Here is a 27687-nt window from a genome sequence, read left to right as displayed (position 1 = left end):
GCCCTGGTCCTGTGCTCATGCAAAAAAGGGATGAGCAAGTTCAGGGAGCTGATCCAAATACAAACAACTGGAAAACAGTTTTTAAAATTGCTAGATGATTTCCTGGATTGTGCAAATGGGCAGAAAGCCAAGTGCCAGTACAGCCACAGGAGGGAGGAGCCATGGTACCTGATGTTCAGGGCAGTGGATAGCAGTGACTGGCATTCCCAGACATTCATTCAGATGTTACTTCCTACTGACTCTGCTTTTTGTTTTGCTCTGAAACTTAGCTAAAATTGCTGTGCAGAGGACTCTATCCCAAACGCTTTGCATTTGTGTTTTCCTCTGAAATAGTTGTCTAATGGTGTCTCCCGGGTTTTTCTTTACTTTTAAATTTTTACTGCTCTATTTAGAGAGCATTTATATAGCTCTTTTAAAAAAAGTGATCAACCTATAGCTAAACCATTATTTTGAGTCTTGAATTAACACTGCCTTAAGAGAATAGAAAATTAATGACTTGTGGGAACACATTCTAGATGGTGATAAATGAAAATGTAACATGTAGGAAGTGTACTATGATACTGTAATCTAATAGATTTTGTTCTCAGGTTATTTATAGTGTGGAATGTTTAATGTGGACTTTGTTATGTGTTGCCTCTTTTGTTCTACAAAAGCCATGAAGAAGCTGTGCTGCATTTTCAATTTAATCAATATGGTAGAATTGCTGTGCTGCCTGGATGGGAGCAGGGAGGGCAGGAGGACTGGATCTGCTTCCTCCCTTCTCTTCTTTTCCAGTGTCCCCTGTGTCTCCATTCACTAGTTTGCTGTTAAAAAAAAAAAAACAACAAAAAAGGAGTAGGAACATGTGGTCAGGAGCAGGAGGAAAAAGCAGGGATTGTATTTTAAACAGCAGCAACTAATCAGATTGGTTCAACCATTGTATGAAACTCAATCCCAAAACCTTATTGAAAAAAAAAAATCTGTTCCATGTTGGTTTGGTTTATTATTATTATTCTTTGATTCGTAGCCATGTTCTCTGTTTTGAGAACTTGATTTGGGGAAGTGCTATGTGTTGCTATAACCCCTGGATAAAAAACTTCCTTGATACTTTTTAAGTATTCAAATGATTGCTGAATGCTATATTAAATATACTTGTGTATACTGTGTGCTCTGGAAAAGCTTGCTCTAACTTTGCCTCAAGGGTGAAGGCAATACTTATAGATTAATGTTTACATTTATTTCAATAATTTGTAGGGAAATGGAGGTAGGGCCAGGTACAAGAGAAGTGAAAACTTGTGTCTTCCTTGTATTTTCTATAAGGATTGTTCCTAGAGGAAATGTTCCCTTAGTTAACTCCTGGGGGTTACAATTTTTAGCTAGCATTTTCTCTTGAGAATCTCATAGGAATTGAGAATCTGTTTAAGGAAATGCTTCAAAATATTCTCACTCTTGCTCTTACAGCCTGACAGTTTCAAATATCAGTTGCTGGATGTATTTTCATTTTATGTAGCCGTGTAAGATACTGAAAGTCCTCTGCTTGTTTTTCTGAAGTGCAGAAGAAAGATTTGCAAGTTCTTCAACATTTAAAGCTGTGTGGTCTGTTCACTTCTCTGCAAAAACAAAAGCTAAGAAGTGTTACAGGGGGAAATATCTTCTTGTGTGGATCAGCTGCTGGAGTTTCTCCCCCTCACTAGAGAGCCTCAGCTTCTCTTTTCCATAGCTGAGAGTATTGTGTGCTTTCTATTTTCAGCATCTTATATTTGATGGTAGAAGATGATTCTCTTCTAGGCACAAGGTTTTCTTTTCTCACCTGTTAATTTTTCTTTTTTTCTTAGTCTGTTGTTCCCAGGGAAGAGATTTGTAAGACTGTCTGTGTGTAAGCAGGAGGTTGGTACCGTTGGAGACCATCACTGTAGCTTAGCAGAGAATTCTGTGAGTAGCAGTTCTTAAATTCCAGATGTTGAAGACTCTGCTCTGAATGCTGGCCTTAACTTCACCACTCTATCCTGAATGGAGCTTTGGCTTTGCACAGGCACAAACCAGCAGATACGTCTAAGCTCCCAGCACATTTGTAAACAAGTTTTGATTGTTTCAGGGTAGCCTCCAGATCCCACTTTTTTCCTGTTCTTGGGACCCTCAGAGATGTTGGTTTGTGGCTCTTGGTTTCATCTGTTAGCCTGCTACTTGTTAGTGCACTGCAGCTCCTCTGATTTCTTCTGGTGTTTAATCCTTGGATTCTTTCCTCAATTCACAGTCAAGGTTAGCTGTCTTTGGGGATCAGGTGGGGAAGAGGTTTGGTACCCTAATTATTTGCTATGGGAGGATAACAGGTGTAGGTTGCTGGCAAGGCCCATGTTCCAGTTTTCCAGTACCACAGGGTTTCCTCTCTGTTTGGGTGTCTTTAGAAAAATAAAGTACTCTACAGTTCATACTGAAACTGTTGGTAGCATCATTACCAACGCCATGGAGCAGCCTTCATCTGCTGGCAGCCTTTCCAAGGGGAGGCAAGATCTTGTGTCTCTTTTTAAGTGGTCTATTTTGGCTAAGCTTTATCTAAGCTATTTCATTAGGCTGAAAACTGCTGCATTAGTCCAATGAATTGTTTGAGTAAATACTTCCCAGATCAAAAAATTCTTCCTTGTCTAGGGGGAAGGACTGCTGTCAGTGTTACCAGGAAAAAGTATTTTTGGCTAGGCTTTGAAGTTAGGAGCACAGAAATGAATGATGCTTGCTCAGACGCTGTCACACTAATTCCAGTTTTTATCATCTGCTTGTCAAATAACTCTTCAGAAATAAAAAGAAGTGTTCCTGTATTTCTGTAAGCAATACAAGATACAGTTATAAAAGAAATCATCAGTGTTTGCAATTTAGAGTGTCCAAGTAAATTAGTGATAGCTTTGAAGTTTGAGTTGCCACCATGCCTTCAAAGTAAAGTATTTTGTCAAGAGGGAAAATGCTCAAAGGGAAGTGAGGAAGAAGGTGGGAAATCAGCAGTTGTGTGGTCAGTGCAGTTAGCAAAGCATGTTTTGGTGATGCTGCACTGCAGTAAATCACAGTTCACCTGTGTCCTTGTGCTCTACACCTCCATTACAGCATCACCTCTGCACCTGCCCTGGGCTGGGCAGGGCATGTGGGCTCTGTGCTGTGTGTCTGATAAACAAGACAAAAGCAGCCCTGCAGGTCCTGGTCCCCTGCTCCACCTGTGCCAGAGCACTGGGCTCGCCAGTGCCTCCTTTCAAAAATGCCCTTTTGAGGTACCTGTCCTTCTGTCAGGCCTGTCGGTGTTTGGCAGCACAGCTGGAAATTGTCAGGAGATGGAGGGCAAACAGCCTGGATGGATGTGAAGTCCTTAAGAAAGGAAACTGAATTATCTTCTTGTCCAGGTCATGCACTGTTTTTTGTGTTCTTGCCTCTCCTCCTTGTATTTCTGATAATGTTTGTTTGGTTTGTCAGATTGTCCAGTTTGGAACTGGCCTCTCAACTGGTTCTATGCAGTGTGATCATTATCTTCCATCTGCGCACTCATCATTCCTGTATCTGGAACAATGAAAAAGCAATGGAAGAGATATTGAGGGTTTTTTCAAACATTTTTTTTCCCTGAGAAAGTTTCCCTTTTAATGTGTTTATTGTGCTACACAAGACATTTTTAAATAACAAAGAGCAAGCAGTTTTGCCCTCCGCTAACTAGTCTTCCTAGGGTTTTTTACTAACCAAAATTAATTTCTGAATGATAAACTTTTTTTCAGGATTACTTACTGAGCTAAAATAAATATTTTCCCCAGGCACTAATTTGTCTTTTCCCTACTGCTATTTGCTTTTTGGCCTATTGCAAAGTTGTTGCCAGTTGTACATAGTACTTGATAATAACTTAGTTCCAATTTCTTAATAATTTCTTTGTTAGGGAGGTCATTAGGAAATGTCGGTGGGTAGCCATCCCTATTTTAGCTTGCATTTTACTTCTTGAGTCCTTGGATTCTTTTTTTTCCCCTTATGTCTCAGTCTCAATTAGGAAAGGCTTGTAGGTACAGGTAATGTATTTTTTAGGTTGATTGACATTGCTGTGAAAAAGTAGGCAAGCTCCTGGATTACACTGCTTTAGGTTGAAATAAAGCCACAATCCTGAAGCTCAGTACAGGTAGAAAGCTGTGAGCTCTGCTGAGGTGTGGGGAAGTATTGCCTGTGGTGCAGAGAGATAAGTTATAGGGATGGAGAAAACTAATGTGGGATAAAGTCACTTTCCCTTTTGAGTCAATTACTTAAAATGAATGTGAATCTTTATTTTCCAGCGTACACCTCTCTTAAGTGTTTTGGATCAGGAGTGAGAACTTAGGAGTGGAATGGTTTTGTTGTGGGAAGTGTTCTTCTGGCAAATAGTAATTTCCTTGTTTGCTGCTCATCCTTTTGCTGTTCACCTGTGTAGTGCTGGAGAAGTCATTGGGCTTTGGAGAATTGTGTTAGCCTGTGGATTTAGATTTGAATTTTGGTTGCAGTATGAGGTCACCTGGGAAACATGCTTGCAAGGCTTTTTATTTCTAGCTCCAGCATGGTTGTGTGTGTCCATTGAAAAAAATGTGCTTTTCCTCACAACTTTGTTGTGGTGGTCAGGTTGTTTTAAGACAGACGAGAAGAAATTTTTTAATGTATGCTGTTTCAGTGAAGGATTTGACTGTACTGCTGCTACAGGTTGGAAGCTGTGCCATGTGTACTGATGGAGGATGTACCATTGGTGAGGTTTGTTCAGCAATGCTGGTAGGTTTTAGTGTGAGGGAGTCTTTGGGAAGGTTCTCTTGGCTCAGTGCAGTGCTGAGTGCTCACAGCACGCACCCAGGCTCTTGGGGCACTGCCTCCACTTTATGGCTTGTTTGAGTTTCACGTTGTTGGCTTTGTGACAGGAGGTGTTGGCCTGGTGGACAGGAAACCAGTCTCAGTGTAGGCTTTGGGAATGGTCTGATAGAGGTGTTTGGTGTCACACATTGGATGGCTTTGAAAGAGTATGTGTTTTCAGAGGAAAAATACATGTCACCTAAATGTTTCAGAAGAGAAGGCTTGGTTTGACCTTTATAATCTTTGTTGAAGTAATAAGCCTGTGAGGATTTCAGACTGTTTGAGTCTTGTCCACTGCCTTTAGACTGGAGCAACATCAGGTTAAGATGGATTTGGACTATGTAGCAGCATGTGGACAATGGAGTTATTGTTCTTTGAGTTCCTAAGGCAAAATGTGGTCAGTGGGAAACTGATGATCTGACTTAGTGAGTTTGTGGTATCATTGATGGTTTAATGGAGGGATGATTTGAATTGTGTAGTTTGTCTTGTAACCAACTCAGAATAGTGAAGAGGGGAATACTTTAACATGTTCTGATGGGGTTTTTTTTCCACCTGGTCTCCTTGGATTAACAACCTGCACAGCCTCTTGGTCTTGGGGCACACATAGGAAAATTCTTGGTAGATAATACTGTTGATTCATTTACTGGGAGGAGAAATTGAAGAAAATTTTAATGAAGAAGAACCAAGTTAGAGTTGCCTGCTTGTTTTGCTAGTGACAGGATTTGAGATTACTTGCAGCTTTTTCTTTGATGTCTAGGACATGGTGGGATTTAGGGCTTGGGTGTGTTTTTTCCCTGAAATGCTGCAAGTTGTGGATTGGTTCAGAAGAGGGATTGTTCTGGTACAAGATATAGGTGGAGGGTGTCTGGTTTGATATCAGGTTGAATTTTGTCAAGAAGTTGTTGAAGTTGGGAAGTAGAGGTTGATTCTGTAACTTTTCTATTGATATGTATAATCTTTTTTTGATAACCTAATCTTTTATGGCCCACCTCTGCTCCTTTTTTTTTTTGACTGTTGTTCAGTTTTAACAAACTCTTATTTAGGAGAAGCTTCTCAGGTGTTTATAATTTAGGTTCTTTGACTAGTGGATATGGGAAAAAGATGGAAATTATTCCCTCTCTGTGGTACATCCATGTGCTCTGTTGATTGTCCCACAGAATGTCGAGAATCAAGAGTCAAAAAATCTGTGGTACCATGACCTCTTTTGAAATGTCTCTTATATGCTAAAGCAAATGGGATTTTAGAAAAATAATTTACAGAGTTTCTTGGGCTAAAAATAATTAACAATGGAGGAAAAATGGCTCTTGTATTTCCAGTTGAAATTTATTCCTGCTTAAATGAATATCATCAGTGGAACCCCTGTCCACTTAATGCTAGTAAAAATGATTACTAAAAACAAGGGTGTTTGGACTGCCTCACTGCAGAGGGGATAGCATTATGGTCCTTATAAAATACTTACTGGATATTTATTAATCCCTTTTTAAAATGCACCATCACTTCCGAGCAGCTTGAAACATGAAGTACTTAATTTGAAAAATCCAAATACCCTCATGTACACAAAAGGATGATATTTGAGTGAATAAGGAGCTGTAGTGGAACAGATGCCAATTAACTGTATCAGGTTGAGGGTTAAGCTGAGCCTCCAACCTGTTGTTAGGCAGTAGTACAGGAATCATGGGGTTTTGTCATTGGAGCATTGCTGAATTCCCCAGACTCTGAAAAACTGGTGCACCAGGATCTTCCAGTTCCTGAACTGATAGCATTGAAATACTCTTAGCCTAAAACTTTGTAAGGCTTATCTCTGGAGCAGATGGGAATACTGAGGCGAGGCTTTCAGTGCCTCAGTCACTCTGAGATCGTGCCCAGAAGTCTTTGCTGTTGAGGGTCTTGGATCAGGACATCTTTGCAAGGCTGTGGGTCTTGACAGGTCTGGCAACGAAGGAATTGATGGAGCTGTTCCTTCAAAGGTCAGAGTCTGAGATGTTGGCTTCCTGAAGGATCAGTTTTTGGTGGTGGGAATGCTTTAACAAAGTCCTCAACACCACCACCTTCCTTTGAAGAACCATTATACATTTGTGTTCTTTTGAGGAGAGTATTATAGGTGCCTATCAGCAAATTGGTGCACTATTACACATTCAAGTGGTACTACATTTTCTTCTACTTGATACATACAAGTCTCTACATTAACCATTAAATATCCCTTCTCTTAGCTGCTAAGTTAGTATTTTAGTGACCTTATTTTCATCTAGCCTTTGTGCACTTCCCCCATACGTTCAAATGAGTACCAGCATCAGTAATTTCAGAGTTTTAATTTATATGTGAATTCACAATGCTTGTTTTCTTTTATAATCTGGAAAAAATGTTCCGCAGTTCCTTTTGGCTTTTCTACTCAGAGTCCCCCATATGAGGAGAAAAGAAAAGACAAAGAGAACAAAAACATGAACCATTCTGGGAGTCTTTTCTCTTTATTCCAGCATTCTGCATGTCAGTCTTTGCTTCCTTTTTGTGAAAATTGGTTTTATTGTTGGCAATTTTCCAGATACAATGAATAATAGAACACCAGATGTCCACTGCTGAGAAAAATTACAGATGAGTAAACACTTTTCTGAGGTAGCATAAAAATCTATTAATGGTTCTTCTGGTGTGCCTGCAGACAGTGTGAGCTCCTGGCCTGCTGTGCTCTGTGCTGCACAGAGACAAATATCTACAGCCTCTGTGGCCCTCTACGTTTCTGACTCTACCAGGGATTCTTGCCTTCCTCTAGATGTGGATTATTTTCTGGGAATGAGCACTCGGTGCAGTGCTTGAGTGTGATTTTAATCACTGTATTCAGTTTTAATTATCGTCACACATATTTGGTTGAAGGTAAAGGTCCCAGAAACTTTAGAAGAGATGGGGGTAAGAAAGGGTGTGGAGATTTGGCCTAGTCCCCAGCTTTTCTCTCCAGCAGGCACAGCTCTGCTTGTGCCATGTTTTCAGACCCAAAGCAGGCTGTGTCCCAAAAGCCTTGTCTGTTTTTTCCCAGCTGTTTCAAGCTCCTCAGAATAAGCTTTCATCACAGACTTTGCCTGTTGCAGCTGACAAACATGACCAATCTACTTGAGAAAAGCAAAAACATTCAGTGGTGGGTAATTCACATTTGATTGAGCAAACTGTTGGAGAGCTTCACTGGTCCTTACCTGGTTTGTATGTGTCTTACCTGAGTTTTCCTTGCTTCAATAAAACCCATTGCTTGTGTGTTCCCACTGAGGAGAAACTTTATGGTCCCTCTCCATTGCTTTTGCAGCAGTTTTTACATATGAGAACAGAAGTCATCCTCTTCAGTCTTGTCTGTGTCCAGTTGTACCCTCCTGTTGATTTCCTGGGCACAGGTGTGTTAGAGCCTCCTGGAACACTGGCTTGGCCCAGTGAAATCAACTGTGCAAGAAGAAAAATCAAACCTCAAGAAGCTTTTGGTCATTTTAGTGAGCTGAGTAAGCATCAGCTGATCAGAATTGTCCTTTTGGGGGGAACATTTAATTACCTTGATAACTTAAATTATCTTGATAACTCACTCTTATATTGTCCCTTTCATTATTCAGTCTTTTGCAAGTTTTTATTGATTTTTCAGTCTTTTGTTTGGAAGATGACTCCTCAGTTTCTGCAATAAGCAAATTCTCTCTCAACTTAAAACTTGTTCTATGGTGTTTTTTTATGATTCTCAATACTCTTGTATTATCGTAAAACGACAATTGAGTTTATCTTCTCAAGACTCCTAAGCTTTGGAAATACAAGTGCAGAGAAGCAGAAGGCTTCAAGGGTCCATCTATTCAGTCTCACAGCTTGAGGACACAAGTAACTTAGTAGAACCCTTTTTGTTTTGTGTATTTTGTGTTCAGAGCAGGTAGGCCTGAGGCTGGTAGGTAGCTGCTGTTATCCTAATGGACAGATGGGAAGGAGCAAGTCGTTAATTTAGACCTTAATCATCCAGATATTGGACTAACATTAGAACTCAGTGCCTTAACTCTCAGTCTTCTGCAATCAGCCCATAATTATTTGCCCTATGAGTGATGGAGTGCCCGTAGCCCCCGGTGATCTCAGCAATAGTTATGAATGCTCAGTGCTGCATAAAATCAGGTTAAATTTCTCAAGAGTGTCCACAGAGGAAGAAGCACTTATGTCTGAAGAGTCTGTAAGAATAACAAAGGGAAAGCAAGCTTGTTTTCATATGCTCGGTCCATAAAATTTATGCTTATTTTAAAAAAAATTATAATTACCAATTGAAATTATAACATTTCTGTTCTTGAGCAAGCCAGATCTATAGGCAATTGCTTACATGAAGCATTGATTAGTATTTTTAGTATTAGCATCCTGGGTGTTAGAAGAAAACAGTATATGAAAATATATTTAAGACCTATTGGACTAAACACTAGAGATCAAACAATTGTCTGAGTGCTGTGTGACATTTAAATTAATTATACGACTATAGCCATGGTTAAAGGATTGTATCAGCTTTTCTGTGTGATCTTGGTGTCAGTGCCTTAGCACAGACCTGCACAGTACAGGAATTAGCTGCTACCTTCTGGAAATGGTAGCAGAAGATATAGAAAAACTGATTGGTTTTGGCAGCTCACACATTTTTAGAGACAGAAAACTAAGTATAGAAGTGTGGTGGTATGGCTCGGATGTTTTTGTCACGTAAGGATTTTATTCCCAGCTCTGGAAGAAGGGATTTGTGCAGCCTTTCAGTGTGAGGTCTTGTGTTTGGAATGTCGAGCAGCACAGAATAATTTCGCGTGCTGTGATGTGACACTTCAGATGATTTTTCTGGCTGACTGGGCAGGACCTGTCTAGGCTAAAAGCATTTGGTGAGAGGAAGCAGCAACAGCTGTTTTGCCTGTAGAGTCAGTTCTGTGTGTTGGTGCAGCTGAGAAGACAACTGCAATTGAAGGCAATTTAAATGGACAGCTAGTGGTTGCCACAAGGTAGTTTTTGATCCCGCAGGTATGGGTAAAATGTCTGGTGATACCTGTAAACAATGGAAGACAAAAGAAACTTAAGTCAATGATAATATGCATCTGCTAAATACTCCACTTTCGTGTACGGGTCTTTGCTGTGTGGTTCTTGGCTGTACATTTTATTGAACTTCACATCATCCCTGTGTGCCCAGTGCTCCAGTCTGCCCAGGTCCCTCTGAACAGCAGCACAAGCATCTGTGTGTCAAACAGCTCTCCCAGGGTTTTGTGTTTGACAGTGCCGTGCCACTGCTGGTTGTACTGAAATGGCTAACAAGAACAGCAGAGAAACACTGGAGAGGGATGTGGGGTACTACTAATAATATATCCTGGATGATTTTGATGGGTGTAGGAAGTGAAGCATGGCCATGCTGTGCTAGCCTAGTTTATGCTTATACTTCCTCCTTCTGTCATGGTTTGACTGGATTAGGAATGCTGCAGACCACATAGAGAGCTTGCTATGCACCATAAGCAGTGAGGAACTCACTACTGCTCAGTGATAATTTTTCTATCACTTGGGCTTTCAATTTTGGTTCAAGTACTTATTAGAATGTGATAGAGTGCGATATATATTGTGCACAGAACTTTAATTAAATTATTTTAAAGATGGGCTGAATGAACATTATGCTTTGTTTGGCTTTAAATGATACTATGTCCTTTCAAAATCAGAGCTGGGAGTGGTGATTAATTTGGCTTTCGATCAAATGACTGTAGGGTCAACATGAATTAATATGTTTCAAGTTCCAAACCTTTAGCAGAAATAAAGCTTATGCTTATAGAATATTTAATACAGAGCAAACAAAAATTCCTGAGTGATGCAAATGCATCATGGCATTTGGTAAATTTGTTACAAGGTTAGCTGCTGCTGCTGATTTTTCTGTTTCTGCCGGATTTAGAACTCATGTTTGCAATTTCTAGACACTGTTTCTACTTTGCAGATGGGTAGCTGGGTAGGAGGGGCTTCCATGTTGTGCCCAAGACATTGGATAAAGCAGTGAAAGTAAGAATTTATCTGCCTGCATCTGATCCTCTCTTCTCTCTCACCTGGTTGATGGAAGCTCTGCTTGGGTGTACAGCGCAGGATTATTGTTTGTGCTGATGCCTTTTCCTAGTAGTCAGATGCAAGTTTTGGGCAAGAATATTGAGGGGACAAATGTTGTCTCTAAACTATGAAAAACTAGAGTTTTCCATGTCTTGTTTTCTGATGCTGTGCAGGAGTGACACACCATCATGTACTCCAGCAGGGAGCACTGAGGGAGAGAGCTGGTTCACTGGAAATGGGAAATGAAGGAAGGGGGTAAAGGCATGACCAGTTAATTGTAGAGGACATTGCTTCATTTGTGTGAGCTGTTGTATTTTGTACTTGGGAAGGTTAAGGTGATTCGGTCAACAAGGAAAGGATTTTGTATTAGAAGTCAGCCTAATGCCTGTTACCTTTTGTTTTGGGTGTCTTCTAGGCAATTGAATTAATAAGGTACTGACTGTAGATTAAGTAGTTTATTTTCTTTGTTATTTAAGTTTTGGTTCAACTTTATAAGATGTAGGTACCTAGTCTACATTAAAGTTAGTTTAACTTGATTTGGTTTTGTTGCTATCAGAGTTGCTTGGAAGGACTCTGTCAGGATGTTGTCAATCTTTTAATTTGTTTGGTTTTTGGCTAAAATGGATTGATTACTTCAGCCCTGGAGAGGCAAACAACCCAAGGACTGCAAAAAATATGGGTAGGTTTGTGTGTTAGTAAAAACTACAGGAAATATTGATAGAATGCATGTATTGGATTAATTGTTGTAAAATCCTCATCTTTTTAAAACAGAGCTCATTATGAGATTGTTATTGAAGAAACACTATAATAAGCCAGACAATCTACTAGAAAATATGTTTTTTATAAAGGCAGTTTTATATAATGGTTGTCATGTCTGCCCTGATTACTGTGCATGCTTGGAAAACAGGCAAAAAAGGGAAACATTTACTTGTTTCCCATTGTATGTTTGAACTAAATGGTATCTTCTACTGCCTGTTTTATATTCCTCTATAGGTAATTTGAACTGGACCAGCATAAATTTATGTAATCTTAAAATATAGAGGTGTAGGTTCAAAGCTGCAAAGGTACAAAGGTCATTATAATTGGGATTGAATGAAAACATCAGACTTTTTTTCTAAACTAAAATAAGCAGTTGACTGCATGTTAAGGGACTATTTGTGTTTATTTAACTCCAAATGCTGAAGTATGAAGTATTCCTCCTCCTGTTCTGTTCTCCAGGCCAGGTGATAGTCCTGGAGAAAATAGTCTCAAGTTTTCAGGATGTTTTTTATTGATGACTTTGTTCTCAGGTGGAAGGAGAGAAAAAGGGAAAGTTTGATTTTTCTGGTTATAAGAAAATAATCTTTCAGAAATAGGTATTTATTCTATTAAAACAAATAAAAAAAAAAAAAACCATGAAGGTTCATATTTGTGTAGTCCATAAGGATCAATGAATTTTCCACAGGTGTCAAACAGTTCTTGTATTTTGTCATGCACTGGCTGTATTAATACAAGAGTGTAGGAGGGTAACTGTTGTCTTCTGATGATCCAGTCTGAACTTTACCACAGAGGGGTGGCTTCTTCCAGTCCTGTTTTAGCAGCAGTTTCCTTTTTAGCATAAGGACAGGGATGAAGCAGCACAGGCCCTTGGAGTTCCCTGGTGTCAGGTGTTCTGCCCCAGCACTGTGGATCCAGCTGCCTTGGTCTTCTGTTTACTTCTGGCTCTTTACACCCTTTACTCCATACTTCCAAGTCAGGACTTTGCTTTTCAAATAAGGTATCTCTGAGCAAGTGTCCTTTTCTGTGTGTGTGAGAGCACTTCCCTAGAGCAGCTGAATGCTGCTAATTACATCTGAGCATGCACAACCAACAGCTGGGAAGGGTGATTAGGTTAAAAAGGAAAATTAAGAAAAGAAATCCCATATAGCAGTTGTGCAGGAAGCCTTAAAAGTCTGTGGAAGATACCTCACCTGGAGCACACATAAATTTCCTTGAACTTCTTCAGAAAGCTTTTCTGGAAAGTAAGATTGCCATGAATCCTGCTAGAATTACATAATCTGAAGGTCCAAGATTGATAGGTTTCTTTTTACATCCAGCTAGCATAAGCATGTGTGTTTATGTGAGACTACTTCTTCAGTCTTGTTCCAGTTGTAGCAAACTTCTCCGTTTCAGAGATCTGAACATTGCCTTTATTTTTTCATATAGGAAGTCAACTCACAACTTAATTTGATTTTATGCTGTGTTTGTGGTTGCTTTATGTTGTGGACTGGATATGTCATTGCCCTGTTAGGAGCAATTGCATCTTTTGAAACACAGTAATGAGCAGTGTCTTTAATGAAGAAGAGTTTGTGGAAATAGCACAAATAGCATAGATGACATTTTTGTTCTAGGAGAACTCAGATTAACTTCTATCTCATAGTGAAACTGGAGAGCTTTTACACCAGCCAAGTGTATTGGCCCCTTTAAACCATTAATGCTGAGTCGTGGTTTTAGCTCCAAACAGACTTCGTTTGTTAACATGTGTTTGGCAACAAAATGGCTTGCTAATTATATGGTATACAAAAATGTAAATTTCATGATAAGGCACTAAGTAAAACTGTTGGTAGCACAAAGTAGTAAGTACTGGAAGAACTAGTTGTGTGCAACTGTGAGTCTAATTGGAAGTGTAATATGAAGAAGCAAAAAAGTCTGTTCATTCTGCACAGTTGGTAAATAAACACTGGGGTTGTGTGTATTAGGATGGAAATTATACTTTATATGCTGTACTGATTTGTTTAGAAGGGTACACTTTCATTTAGCTCCTCTATTTGGTGCAGGTTATATTAGCTCTTCCTGGCTGGATTTTCCTCCTGCCTTGTGCAAAGCTACTACTGCACAGGAAAAAAAATGCCCATCAAGAGGAAGTAAATATTTAAATAAAAGAGTTTGAACATATCCCATGGTTCAAAAACACACAGTTGAGTCCTTGGTATTCCTTGCCATTGCTGAACTGCAGTGCTGCATGCAGCTCTTTATATTACTCCAGGATGTGTAAAAGGGGAGACTGAAACAAATCTACTTTGTTTCTCCAGAACTTTCTTTTCTTGGAAGACTAGGATGGCAGTTCTGTGTTTTATTACAGTGAAGATTATTGAATCTGTCACATTGTGCCATTATTTAATGGTAAAGTCACATCTGCTGCCATTAGTCAGCTCCTTGGCTAGTCTTTTGGGTAAAGAAATGTTACTAGTGGGTGTAGTGACACCACAGATGCAGTCTACTTTATTATTTAAACTTACAACTTCAGTTTCATTAAGTTAAAATAGCTTCTGCTGCAGTTAGACCCTTGCACAGCTTCTGACTATTTTGTGAAGTTCAGTCACACAAAGCTGTGAGCCTGAGGGTCTGACTGAATAGGTGTAGTGCCATTTAAACACCTATATATGTGGTAAACAAGTATGGGAGGTAATGCAGAACATTTATTTTTAAATTTTTATTTAATTGCACGAAGTTACCTATACAGAAATGTAAAAACAGAACTCAACAATGTAATTAAGCTGTTTTGGGGTCAATATGATTAAGCGGTTTTGGGGTCATTCATTCTGTAGTTCTTGTGGTTTAATAGTGGTGCTACTTCAAAATTGTCCTTTTTTGTTGACAGCATGTTTTATTCAATGTATTACTATTTTGGAGTCACATCTAAAATTTTTTTTTCTGTCTCTTACAGACTGGACTTTGACATTGCTTTCATGAAAGAGGTTTCCAAGTAGTTGTCTTAGAATAACTTTGAGAAGAACTTCTATGTAGCTCTTACTTCCAAGAGTGCTGCAAAAATGATTACTTCAGATTTGCCAGTACTACAGTGAGTATATGCTTCTCTCTAAATTTAAAATCTTGGCTTTAAAAAAGGTTGAGGTAAACAGAGAGGTGATTGTGAAGATAAAGCACAAGCTTGAAAGAAGTGCATGTTAGTGTGACTGTTCCAGGCCTCCTGTGTTTTCATGTGCTGAAAAACTGTGTAAAAAACCTGCAAAACACTTAATCTAAAAAGTATTTCTTTCTATATATGGAGACTTAACTTTGCTGTGGAAAGCAAAACAAGGTCTTTGCTACTTTTATGCTTCAGAATGTTGTGAGATTTCAGCAGCACTTATTGGTTTTGGTCATAATGGGTTGTATTGTGTATTCCAGTTGAGTACTTTCTCACACCATATTGTCTATTCCAGTTGTGTATTTTCTTACAGTGAGCTGAATTTATTGTGCAAAAAGCTTTTGCCTGCTGCAGTTGAAGATAGTAAGTGTCATGAACATGTTTTGGTCCTGCTGGGATATAGGAGTGGCTAATGTGCATGGGAACATAGCTGTGCTTGGATAAAGTGAGCTGCTGGGAAGAACAGAGTGAAAGTCTATAATAGGAGGAGCTGGAGAGTAAATCAACTAGAATTAAGAAGGAATTTTAGAGACTGCAACCTGCTCTTCACAGGGCAGGGAGAGCACACAAAGGGAGGAAGTTCATGGGGTGAGGTAATGACAGAGAAATCAAAACAGACCTAATGGACTTGGCTTGGAGAAAATTAATTTATTGCTTATTAAAAAGGGTTTGGATGATGGTGAGAAGCAAAGACAAAACCTTCCAGGTGTTCCTTCTACCCCTGCCCTTACCTAAGTTCACCTTTAACCTTTCATCCCACCCTATCCCCTCATGACTCAGTGTGGGTGCCTGGCCTGCTCCAGCACGGGCTCCCCTCACAGAGCCGCCCCACTGTGCCCTCACAGAGCCGCCCCACTGTGCCCTCACAGAGCCGCCCCACTGTGCCCTCACAGAGCCGCCCCACTGTGCCCTCACAGAGCCGCCCCACTGTGCCCTCACAGAGCCCTTTGTGCCCTCACAGAGCCCTTTGTGCCCTCACACCTCACGGGATCCCCCACTGTGCCCTCACAGAGCCCTTTGTGCCCTCACACCTCACAGGATCCCTCACTGTGCCCTCACAGAGCCCTTCGGGCCCTCACACCTCACGGGATCCCCCACTGTGCCCTCACAGAGCCCTTCGTGCCCTCACACCTCACAGGATCTCCCACTGTGCCCTCACAGAGCCCTTCGGGCCCTCACACCTCACAGGATCCCTCACTGTGCCCTCACAGAGCCCTTTGTGCCCTCACACCTCACGGGATCCCCCACTGTGCCCTCACAGAGCCCTTTGTGCCCTCACACCTCATGGGATCCCCCACTGTGCCCTCACAGAGCCCTTTGTGCCCTCACACCTCACGGGATCCCCCACTGTGCCCTCACAGAGCCCTTTGTGCCCTCACACCTCACGGGATCCCCCACTGTGCCCTCACAGAGCCCTTCATGCCCTCACACCTCACAGGATCCCCCGCTGTGCCCTCACAGAGCCCTTTGTGCCCTCACAGGGCCCTGCACCGTGCCCTCACAGAGCTCCCTCTTTCACCACCCTGCTGCCAGTGCCAGGCACCTGTGCCGTACATTTGGTAACTATCTAATGTTAATTTATTTTTGTTTGGAATGTTTTCTGTTTTTTTTTTTTTTATCTGTGGGTGTGAAGGAACCCCAGTTTATCAGGGTTGGGTGGCGTTCCAAGCTAAGATTTCAAGTCCTGTTGTTTAAGAAACGGAATGGTTGGACAATTAAAAAGAAATTTGTCTGACTTTAATAATGGCATGCTTTGCATTACAGCTTTCTCTTGTGTTTTTAAAATCTCTTTAAAAAAATGTAGTTGTGGATGAGTACAGGCTAAAGCTGGGGATGACCTTGATGGGCAGCACTGAGGGGGAGTGTCAGCCTGAGGGGGTTCTTGTTAGCTTAGGGATTAGTTGCAGAAGAACATTTTCTTGGTTCATATTTCCTGGATTTGCCACATTCAAGAAGTGAGGGAATGTTTGTGAAATATACCAGGAACAAAAAGCTAGGAGAATCTGTGGTGGTCGGAAAGAGATATTTGCATTCCCACTTCAAGAACCCAGATGGACTTACAAAGTGAATGGAATATCACAGATTTTAAGGTTAAAAAGGGCATATTAATGGATTTGGTAACTCTATGCACCAGCTCAAAAACCTGAGGGATGTTAAATATAGCAGCATATTCTTTAGTTAGAGCCACTGATATTAAGCAAATTGAAGAGCTTGAGAAAACAATAATGTTTTTTTTTTCTGGTAAAGTTGGTAAACATTTAATGCTACTCTATGAAGTGTTGGAGAGATGTCATCCTCAACAATAAATGTAGTTTTATGTAGAGTTGTGCTTGCACTGTATATCCCCTCATAATGGTTTTTCCCTCCATATCCCCTCTTTGTATCTGTTTGGTTCATCCCAACTTTCCCATCAGTACCTGTATGTCAATCAAACCCCAACCCATCCCTCTGTCTCCCCCCAGGTGATGTGTCCATCACCTGGTGACCCTTCCCCTTTGTCCAGATCCTTCTGGCAGGGTCACCAGGTTACTGGACCATGGCTCTGGGACTCCTCCCCCACCCCCTCCTCAGTGGTCACTCTGAGGCCTTGCCCCCAGAGAGCCACTCCCGTGTCCTTCCCCCAGTGGCTGCTCAGGTTTCCCCGCCCCCCCCCCCCCCCCCCCCCCAATATCTGGCTGCTCTGGGCTGGGACACTCTCTCTTGCTCTGGATGTCCTTCGAGGTCAGGTGTGGTCTGCGATCTCTCCAGGCCCTCATTAAACTTTGGAACTAATCCTGAGGGAGAGTGCCTCTTTCCTTTGCTTGTGGGACCAGCTCGTCTTTGGACTCACGTGGGAGCTTCTCCAAGCCCCCTGGGATCCAAGAACAAGTTCCTTCCCTCTGCCTGACTCGCCCCACTGCCCAGCTGGCCGGGGTCCACAGGGGTTCTGTTCCTGTGGATTCGAGGGGGAGACGCAGCAGTTCTGATTGCTTATGAGCAAGAAATCATAATTAATTTTCAAAGAACTTAGCATGATGTGCACATAAATGTTTTGGGACTCTCCCAATCATTGGCTCAGAACATTGGCCAATGTGGATGAAGTATGAAAGAAAGTGATAAATTCTAATTCAGAAGGTCCCAGTCAGGCTGTCATCAGGAAGAGTGCTGGCTAAGGGTGAGGAAACCTGAAACAATTTTTGGGCTAGGGAGTATTAGCTTCACACATTTATGAATTTGGGAAGACACAGTCAAGTTGCACACAGAACACCAATGTTTCCTTGCTAGCTCTTAAATGAATTATATGAAAGATTATTATAATCTCCCATTCCTGTGCTTATTTTCTACTTTTTTGTAATGTTTTGTAATCTTTTTGGCTACCTTCTTAGAACAAACAGTCCTCAAGCCAATTTGATATGTTAATATACATTGCTGAGGACCATATCATATATTCCCTCCCAAATTCTTCTTTGTTGAGGGAGCATGAAAGGAGATCCCTTAACCTTTCTAGATTCATAGAAGTGGCTTCAGAGCACGGTGAAGACAGGATTTCACTTACTGGTGTTTCAGATGTTTGGAGAAAACATTTGGTGTACTTGATCTGTGTAATGGACAGGTATAAATCTTCTCTCAGTGACATGACTCATATTTGCTCCTTAGATTTTTGAAGATCAGTCGTGAGAACTGATTCATCCATGATTCATGAGCCTTTTCATTTAGCCATTTTTCTTCATGAATGCTTTTTTTCACAAGGCTGAATCTGGTGATAGCAATTACTGAATTTATCTCTGCCAGAATGTCGAGCCCCTCAGCTATAAAAGCTTATAGAAGTGTTTTGGTTCCTTTTTTAACAAAACCTGAAACATAAACACAGGTTTTTGCTGTGGTAGTGGTATGCTTTTTAAGGGGCATAGTATATAACCACTATAGCTAGGACTATGTGGAATAGGAGAAGAAAGGTAAATTCATTTTAGTTTGATTTAGAGAGGTGTGAAATTTATTGTGTTAGTGGAAACATGTTTTTCAGAAGCATGACGTGGTAAAGGGCTGTCCAGTAATATGGTAATTCTTCATTAACACTGATAGGTTCAAGGATTAGTAATTATAAATCTGGAATAATATCTGGAGTTTTTAGAAGGGATCCTGGAGTTGCTGCCACTTTCCTAGGATGCTTTAGTTACCACAGAAATCAGGAAGCAAAGCAGAGTATACCTGAGCCCAGAAAAGGGGGTGTCACATGCCTCCTTTTCTCTGTTCACTCCAGTGTTGTAGGTCCCCTCCCACCTCTGTCAAATTCTCTCAGGTCCCTGTCACTTCAAATGAGTCTTAAGGGAGGAAAGGCTTAGCTTCAGGCACTTCCAGCTCTACTTAGAAGAGGCAGGTTTCCTTAGCCCCAGATTATCTTCCCTCACAACAGCTTCAGGAAGGAGAGATTATGACTAAACCAAAGTTTCCCCCTCAGGTGCCTAGTCACACACATGTGGAATGAGGATAAGATAATTCTGGTCTATTAAGATGTGGTTAATTGCCACCAGATAAATTACTTCTTAGCAGTTCTGTGACGTGTAGGGAATGAGGGAGATGGATGCTGGCCAGCTGCTTCTCTCACTGCGTGTTACAAACTGACAGGGCTGCAGGCAGTTAGGAGATGCTGTACTGCTGCTCTGAGTTCAGAAGTAAGAGGAAAAGGGGCATGAGTGTGTACCCAGAGCAGCTGCAAGGCTGGGGCAGAAGCAAGAGGCAATACCTCCCAAACTGAAAGGGCTCACAGCCACACTGGAAGGACCTGTGTGTGCAGGAGTTAGATGATTAAAACAGAATTCCTCGCTGCTTGAAATTATGTTTATTTTAATACGAAGCCAGCTAAAGACAGGATCAAGGAGGTTGTCCTTGATCCTGTCTCCTTACTCCAAATAATGTGAGGATTGAAGGGAACCTAGGTTTTGATGTTTTCCCCTTGCTCCTTACATATATCCTTTGCTGGAAAGAAGTTTCCTTTCTTCTTCACATGTTGTTAGGGTGAGAGTTTTTTGTATAATTTGAACCATTTATAGTCAAGCTGCTTGTCTTGATCACCTTACCATCAATGGAGAGAAAACAAAATTTATAAGACTTAAATTGTCTTATCAGTTTTGGACGCTGACCTTAGCATGAGGTATCTTGTACATTAAGATTTTCTGCACTGCATATGTCTCTAATTTAGATTAGGTGAATCTTTCCCTAAGTACTAATTTACTGAGCTTTTCCCAAAAAGGGAAATGGCCAAAGAGGCTTCCAACAAATCAGAGAAGTTTTACCAGAAGAATATTAAGAGAATCAGGTTTAATAAGAGAATCAGGTTTAAAACAACAGTTGGTGTAAGGCAAAGAATAGAAGGTGGTTAATAACTTAACTGTTCCTTCCATATGCAGTGTTTGGAAAGATTTGAAGCTTCCAGAACTAAATAGACAAATTTATCTGGAGGTTTTGCTAGACTGGACTGAGACTGTAAATCAGCAGAAATTCAAATTCTCTGTGGAGTAGATGCATGTGAAGTAGTAGTAAAGTTTAATTTATTTATATAGCTCTGGTGTTTCAAGGGGAGGGTTTGAGATGTTTGCCTAGGAGGATTGCTGAATCTGTTTTTAATAGAGAGAAATCTTTATCCTGATGATCCTAGGGGTGCAAGTTTATAAGCTAGCAAAGCACAGTGTTTCCTCCAGAATGAGGGTATTGTTTAGATAGACACACCATGCCTGGAACTTTTCCAGTAAGGATCTGAGCAGACCAGAGAGAAAAGCTTTGGGGTTTTATTTTTAGAGAGAGCAATTGAGAATGGTTTTAATTACTCTCCAGCAACAGAAGGGAGCAAATATTTTTATGGGGTTCCTTACTTCTATATTCAAAATCTGTTAAAATTGCCATTGTAGCCAGTGTGTATTTTTGTTAAATTGACTTGCAGTGTGATGAGCTATATGAGTAAAGGCTGGATACACCCATCTGCATAAGCATCTTTTCAGCTATATTTACTGCATTACTTTTCTCTGCTGCGGCCCTAATCTACCAAACAATTTTGAACTCTCTTTGGGGTATCTTTTATTTGGTTTTAGGCTTTTTAAATTTTTGGGTGTTTTTCCAAATACATAGCTTGGTGCTAAGTTTTTCAGATTTTGTATTTTATGAAGTGCAAAAGCTACTTTTTAGTTGTATCACAAAAAAAGCTACATTTTCAGTATTTTGTAGAGGTACTGCATTACAAGCATGTAATTTGTGAACTCAAATGCATTTGAATAGTGGTTTTTCATCTAGGGTGCCTGATTTTCTGGGGTGTATAGAGTATCTAGAGATAATCCACTGAAGTGACTCTCAATAAAAGAGATTTAATAGATATTCTTCTGCATTCTAGCTTTTGTAAAAGATTCTGTAGACCCCTTGGTGTTTTTATGTTTGCAAATAGAAAAAGCTTGGAAAACAATATCTTAATATTAGAAATTCATCATTGTTCTGCAGAATTACTTGAGTGAGAGCAGACCTAGACAATACTGTCATTTCAGAAAAGAGGAGTATGAGAACATTCCCAGTTTTGATACAATAATATGTTTCTGCATTATTAAATAGCTTTCTTGATGATACAACAAATTTGTGAAGTATTCCTGATCTATAAAGCAAAATACAAAATAACCCTCAGACAAAGTGGAAGATCTGTGTAGATCTTTGCTTGCTGGAGCGTCTCAGTCTCTCTAGAGCAGATCACTAATGCTGTTGTTGATGTTTGAGGCTCTATAAATTATGGAATAGGTCTGGTTTTCACCTTCCCTTTGTCAAGTTGAATAGCAGCTGAACTCCTTTCACTTCAAGGAAATTAGTTTGGATTTAAAGAAGTCTATGATTATAACTACACTTGACCCATCCTTGAGTACCCTAGAATGTTGCTAGTTGTAAACTGAAATCTATAGAGATCTGCTGCTCTGGTGGTCTTGCACAGTAAAAATAAAACCCATCAGTAACAGGTGTGGTTTTGCATGTGAGCCGCTCTTGAGCAAGGTCTAATGCCTCAAAAGATCAATTACAATCTGAATTTCTTCAAGCAACCATGTCTGTTTGGAAGGCAGAGAAGTACCTGTGCCTCTGAGTGGGAGGGGTGGTGAAAATGAGTGAATTTTTTTTTTCTTATCATGAACTTAAATCTGAAATGGCAACAAATGAGAAATTATAGTTTGGGCTTTTCTGCTAACAGGAGTTAAACTATGTCAAAGCTTTTCCATTGTACAAGTGAAAATATTTTTCTAATTGCAAAAGTTATAAATGTTGTCAGGTCAAAGGGAGTTTTTGGGTTTGGACCTCACAGTCAGGATGAATCCTCTTTATTAATAGCTGCCAAAGCCCCTTGTCTTGGGGTGTGACTGAGAGCTGTGTGGAACCTTGTGTAACTGTGCTAGTGATGAGACAGCTGGATTGGACTGCACATTGCTCTTGGGGCCTTGACAACAGCTCAGAAGCAGCTACAAAGAGTAGAGGGAAGTTCTTGGTAGTGAATACATTCTGGGATTGATGAATTGAGCATGTCCTGGTTAATATAGCCACTTTTGAAGATCACATGTTTTCAAATGAAAATTAATTTAAAGAATCCCAGTCAATAAAATGGCATTGCAGCTGATGAAAAGGGAATGCCTTTTGCCAGGGCTAGCAATGCTCATTTCCTTGGTTTGCAGAATAAATGGAGAAAGCCTTTTAAAGTCTTTTGTTGTTTATTTGTTTTCTGGCTTAGGACTGAGTATTTAATTGGTCAGTTACAGACTACTAGTTGATTTCAGATAATTTGAGTTTATATAATGTTTTTCTCCCCTAGGGATTCTACAAATGAAACTACTGCACATTCAGATGCTGGCAGTGAGCTTGAAGAAGCAGAAGTCAAAGGAAAAAGAAAAAGGGGCCGACCCGGCAGGCCTCCAGTATGTGTAATTTATTTTGGTTTTGCTATGCATCTGTTTAATTTATTTTTGTTTTGTTATGCATCTATTTATAATTGACTGAGACTCTTTTTCATCTGATCACGTTGTGGTCACATAAATAGGCTTTTAATGAGTCCTGTGTCAGACTTTATGAAGACTTGTCATATGAAATATTCATCAAATTGATGTGCAAACAATGTTTGGAGTCTTTAAAAAAGGACATTAAAATTATGTCATAATAGCTATTAATTTTTCTTTTGCTAGCTGCTCTCATGAACAATACAGTTTTGTTATTATTGTCATTACAACATTCTTCCAGATATGAGAATAACCTTGGTAAGTACAACCACTTTCTTCCTGAAAGTTGTAATGGACTTTAAGTGACAAATTACATTTGAGCCATCCTTTTATTACTGATAATCTCTTAATGTGAGTGGAAGAATTACAGCATGATATTTACTAGATTCATGAGAATCTATTAACACCTTTAAAAGTCATGTGACTGACATACACTGCATTCTGTTTACTGACTGGCAGCTTCAACATATTCCCTGGCATAGTGCAGCAGGTGATGTGGTTGTCTTTGTCTCTGCTGGCCTGTCAGTAGGAACATACAGGAACAGTTCTCTATTACATGGGTATTAGGGAGGCTTTCTCTTTTATTTTAATCTATTTTATAAAATAGACAATTTATTGGAAAATAAAGGGAAAGTTCTGTATGTCATGTTGTCCTCCATCTTTGTTCCCTTGGCTGTATCACTTGAAGTACACAGTGTGGAGTAAGACTTGGTGGGAACTTGTGTATTTGTTATAAATGAGTTTGATTCAGCCTCAGTGTTGCTCTGTGAATAAAGTCACAATATGAATGTGCCATATATCTATATAACACTAGTAGATAGAGATTTTTTTTTTTTTTTTTTTTAACCCTGAGGGCTTTGATTCTAAGGCTTATCTCAAACCATGGGCTTGGTGAGGATGTAAGAATGGGTAGATCCATGTGTTACTCTCTCAGGCATCCTGGCCAAGCTGGAGCAAATTCCTCTTTACTGTGGATTTTCAATCTGCATCACAGTCTCTGGACTCAGTCAGGGTGCCAGTATTTTAAATCCTGATCTTTTCTGGGCACACTGTCTTCCTTGTTGAAAGCTCTCAAACGCTTTCCTGTGGTGCATATATTCTTCATCAGATAAATGGATTTACTCATGAACATGAAGCCTCTTCAGAGCAAGCCTTAAAGAAGTGTTTGAAACGAACAGCTTATCTGTTTACTTAGTTTGTAAGCAAAGGCTAAAATGAAAAATTATCTTATGAATATTTCATTAGCAAATCTATGGGGTTTTGTAACTCTAATTAAAAAAAGGCAGGTTGGTGCAACCTGATTGCTAATCCAGAATGTTGTCACAATATATGAATTCAAGTTATAGCAACACATGGGTTATTTTGTACCCAGCACATACTCACTGGAAGGGAAAGGTGAATGTTAACAAAGAGCATTTCTCATTCCTCTGCTTCACTTTATTAGTAGCTCCTATGGGAACATTTGCTGAAGCACTCTGCTGGTCCTGCTATCAGGTTTCTAGGGGAGGAATTGCTCATTTTGCTTTGAACAACTTCAGGCTCATTAGGTGTGATTGTCAAGTGATGAACATGCAGAGGAAGCAGCCATTGCTTCATTCACAAATTGATGGGGGCTGTGACCTGACTGCTGCTGCTAAGGAGTAAGACCATAGGGTTATCAGGGGGAATTCTGTGGAAGCTTCATCTTAATGCTTAAGAGGATCAGAAAACCCCAAATCCAGTCTTAAAACTTAGAGGAAGAAAATAGAGAATGAAACAAATACAGTATCCTTTATAAAACTGTAGTTTGTCAAAATTTGGAAGACTTTGCTCAGTTCTACTTTCTTTTTCCCTTTTGACCTCCATCCCAAATCTCAGGAAAGCGTATATTAGGACTGGAAGAGTTTCAGAGAGGAAAAGCAATATGATTGTTTATGGAATGGGACTCAGCAGATCTCATTGCAGCCTTCTAGTCAGAGCAGAGTCGGCTTTGGGATCAGACCACATTGCTCATGGCTTTTCCAGTTTGATTTTGGAAACTACCAAGGCTGGAGACTGCACAGCCTCTCTTAGGTGCCTATTCCATTTTACTTCATGATAAATTTCTCCCTTGGTTCTTAAAAAAGGAAAAGAAGCCTCAAAAGCAAAAAACCACTCTAATGACTAGGGGATAGATGCAAAAACCTTGGAAAGGCTAATCTAGGCAATTGAATTTACAGCATTATTTTATGTTAAAAGCCAGGGACTTGGTAATTGTATTGCTTTATCAAACTATGTTGCCAGCCCAGCCACTTCCCTCAGGGGAAGTGCCTGGTTCTTACAGGAAGTGCAGCTCTGACATTTTCCCCCCAACTCCTCACTACCATGGTGTTTGTTTCCTTCACAGGTACCATCTACTTTTATTGTCAGATATGAAACAGATTAAAAGGTTTAGTTAAGTTCAGAAATAGTTTCCTTAACTGAGATTTAGCTTAGATGATTTTAATTTCTGTTACAGACCTGAAGAATGGGAGCCCAAAGGCTCTTCTGACTTCTCTGGCTGGGATTTTTTTCTAACTTAAATATTATGATCTAATAAGATTTAATCTCTTCCTGCAAATGCAGATTTGCTGATGTCCTTAGGCCATCACGGCTACAGTGGCACATCTGCCATAAACATACTGACCTTTTTTGGAAAGGGACTTTATTTTGTGCTGCATGATCCAATTACAGAACTGCATAGAATATATTACATTAAATATATGTATGTATTTTAAACAGGTTTCTGCTGAGTGTCACAGAAGGGACTTGACCTTTTATACCACTATAAGAGGATTTTCCAGATTGTTTTCCAAAGAAAGACATTCTCTGTAATTTTGAGGCCTTTGTAAGAAGATGATGCTCATTTGAAAAAGTGCCTTTTGTAGCAAATACTTGTTCAGTTCATAGAGAACTGTGAGGTATTCTCACCATTCATAGAGAATGGTGAGAATGCTATGGGGGTACCTTCACTTTCTAAACCACTTGGAACTAGCTGATCTTTAATATTTCCTTTCAATCCAAGTCATTCCATTCTAAAACGCTGCATTTCAAGTAGCCCCTTCACTTCTATACACTGTTCTAATGAGTACTTGACTGAGTAGGCTAAACAGTCAATTAGCAAATAGATTAAGTGCATTGGTCATGCAGAATGGCTCTCAGAATCTAACTTGACTGTCCTGAACTCCCTGACCCTTGCTGTGAGTTTAGCAGAAGCTGCACCATGTCCTGCTCCAGGGGCTGGGGATGCCTGTTGGCCATGTGCCCTTCTGAGCACTGGGTCTTGTAGAGCAGATGCCCATGAAGTGACTGGCCAAGAGCTGAGCCTGTCCAGCTGTGGCATATTTGTGATGCTCATATTTGTGATGCTGTATGTCAGGATACTGTCTGGGTATGTATTTAATGAATTCTGGGAATAGAATTTAACAAATTCTATTCAAGGAGTGGCTTCTAACAGTCCTCTCCTTGAAGTTCCTGAATAATATTGGCCAAAATGCCCTCTCTGTCTCCTGCATTATTGAAATACGTGGGTATGGATGTGCTCTCCTGTTCTGCACAAGGGATTTGAAAGCCCAAGGGCTTATGATGCAGTATAGCGTTCACATCAGTGAGCTCAGGCTCAGATCAGTTATTTACCCATCCTTTTATGTGTCGTCTTTTGGATAAACACTCTGTTCAGCATTGTTGGCATGCTTTATTTTAAACTACCTGGCCTCACCTTCCCAGGAGCTCAGAATAGCTTGGCTTAAACTTCAGCTGCTGGAGGTTGAGGCAGTGAGAGAGATCCCTGGCTGTGTTTCAGATTTGAAGTAGGAATAGACAGATTTCATCTCTAATTCAGAGGACAGGGAGAAACATCAGTTTGTCTGTTCCAGAGGTGGCAATTTGGAGATCTCTGCTGGTTTCTCTCTCATCCCATACTCAGAGCCACAGCCTATCTTTCTCCACTTAAAGCAAGAGGAAACAAGGCACTTCTGATGCTTTTGTGCCAAGCAAAGCCTGTACAACTTTGCTTTCAGGTCCTTTTGTAGTTTTTTGTATGGAGGAGACAGACCACAATGCCTTATCTTTGCATTCATACGGGAAATTTTAACTTTGCAGCAGATTCTTGGCCTTATTTAATCTTGCAGTATAGATGTTAGATACAGCAGGGGATTGAGTTTTGCTTCTAATTCCAAGTCATACGTGTCCTGATTAATAACAGGGAGGAATCCTCTTAGAAGAATTTCTTTTCATACAGTGGAGGTTTGTGGTTGGTGTGATTTACATCATGTCCTGTTTCAGCTTGCCTGCCTAATGATTTAGGTCTGTCCCTTACAACTGAAGGGAGTCTGTAGTTCAGTAGAAATGCAGTGCATTGATAGCATCTTTGTGAAGACTTTTCTATCCTGTTACCTGTAGCATGATAAGTTTTCCTTTTAAACTTTTGATGGGATGGTTGTATTTTTGGCAATCTGTTCTTCATTTTTCTATGGAAATAAGTCTTGTTTTGGTAGTAAATCCTTCAGCTAGAAGAATTGAAATTATTCAGGCATTTACAGTATACTCTCTTGATTCTTTAAGATGACTTTGAAAGCTCTTGATAGATTTTTATATAAGAGTGAAAAATAGCACCACCACTCCCAGCACTGCCTCTGCTTTTTTTGTCCTAAACTGCAAGCACTGCAGATGAAGCAGCTCTGGGTGCACTGGGTGTTAGGGGACCTGCACCCGTCTTTATTTGTAGGATAAGGCTTTTCACAGGGAGCACTTTGTTTGTTTCTATGACCAAAACAGTCCACAGGACTGTTGGAATCCAAGAACCTTCTCCCTAGATAATCATGAAGATGGTATGAAATGTGTCATAGTCTTTTTATAATCTAGATTAATTCATGCAGACCTCAGGCATTACCAGTCTTCCACTTAACACAAGCTTATAACACAGGGCTTCTTGAGGAGCTGGTGCCTTGGAGAGGCAAGTTCTTCAGTCTTACTCAA

The 27687-nt window shown here is 40.2% G+C and overlaps 1 protein-coding gene across 4 annotated transcripts in view; it reads left to right on the top strand.

Annotated features, from left to right (window-relative positions):
* STAG1 (STAG1 cohesin complex component) overlaps positions 1 to 27687 on the top strand; it is a 166991-nt gene that overhangs the window by 25006 nt on the left and 114298 nt on the right. For 3 of the 4 annotated variants that reach the window (XM_030280848.4, XM_072933188.1, XM_072933187.1), the window contains exons 2-3: positions 14525 to 14659; positions 22533 to 22635. In XM_030280848.4, coding sequence (XP_030136708.1) covers positions 14631 to 14659; positions 22533 to 22635 — 132 coding nt within the window. In that variant the 5' untranslated portion in view covers positions 14525 to 14630. Of the gene's footprint in view, positions 1 to 3976; positions 8277 to 14524; positions 14660 to 22532; positions 22636 to 27687 lie in introns of those variants that run through there. The other variant, XM_041718274.2, reaches the window with a different exon arrangement.

This window comes from Taeniopygia guttata, chromosome 9 (genome assembly GCF_048771995.1).
Source record: "Taeniopygia guttata chromosome 9, bTaeGut7.mat, whole genome shotgun sequence".
NCBI classification, from domain to species: Eukaryota; Metazoa; Chordata; class Aves; order Passeriformes; family Estrildidae; genus Taeniopygia; species Taeniopygia guttata.
The sequence above is the reverse complement of the archived record's forward strand: the minus strand, read 5'-3'. Positions and strand labels throughout refer to the sequence as shown.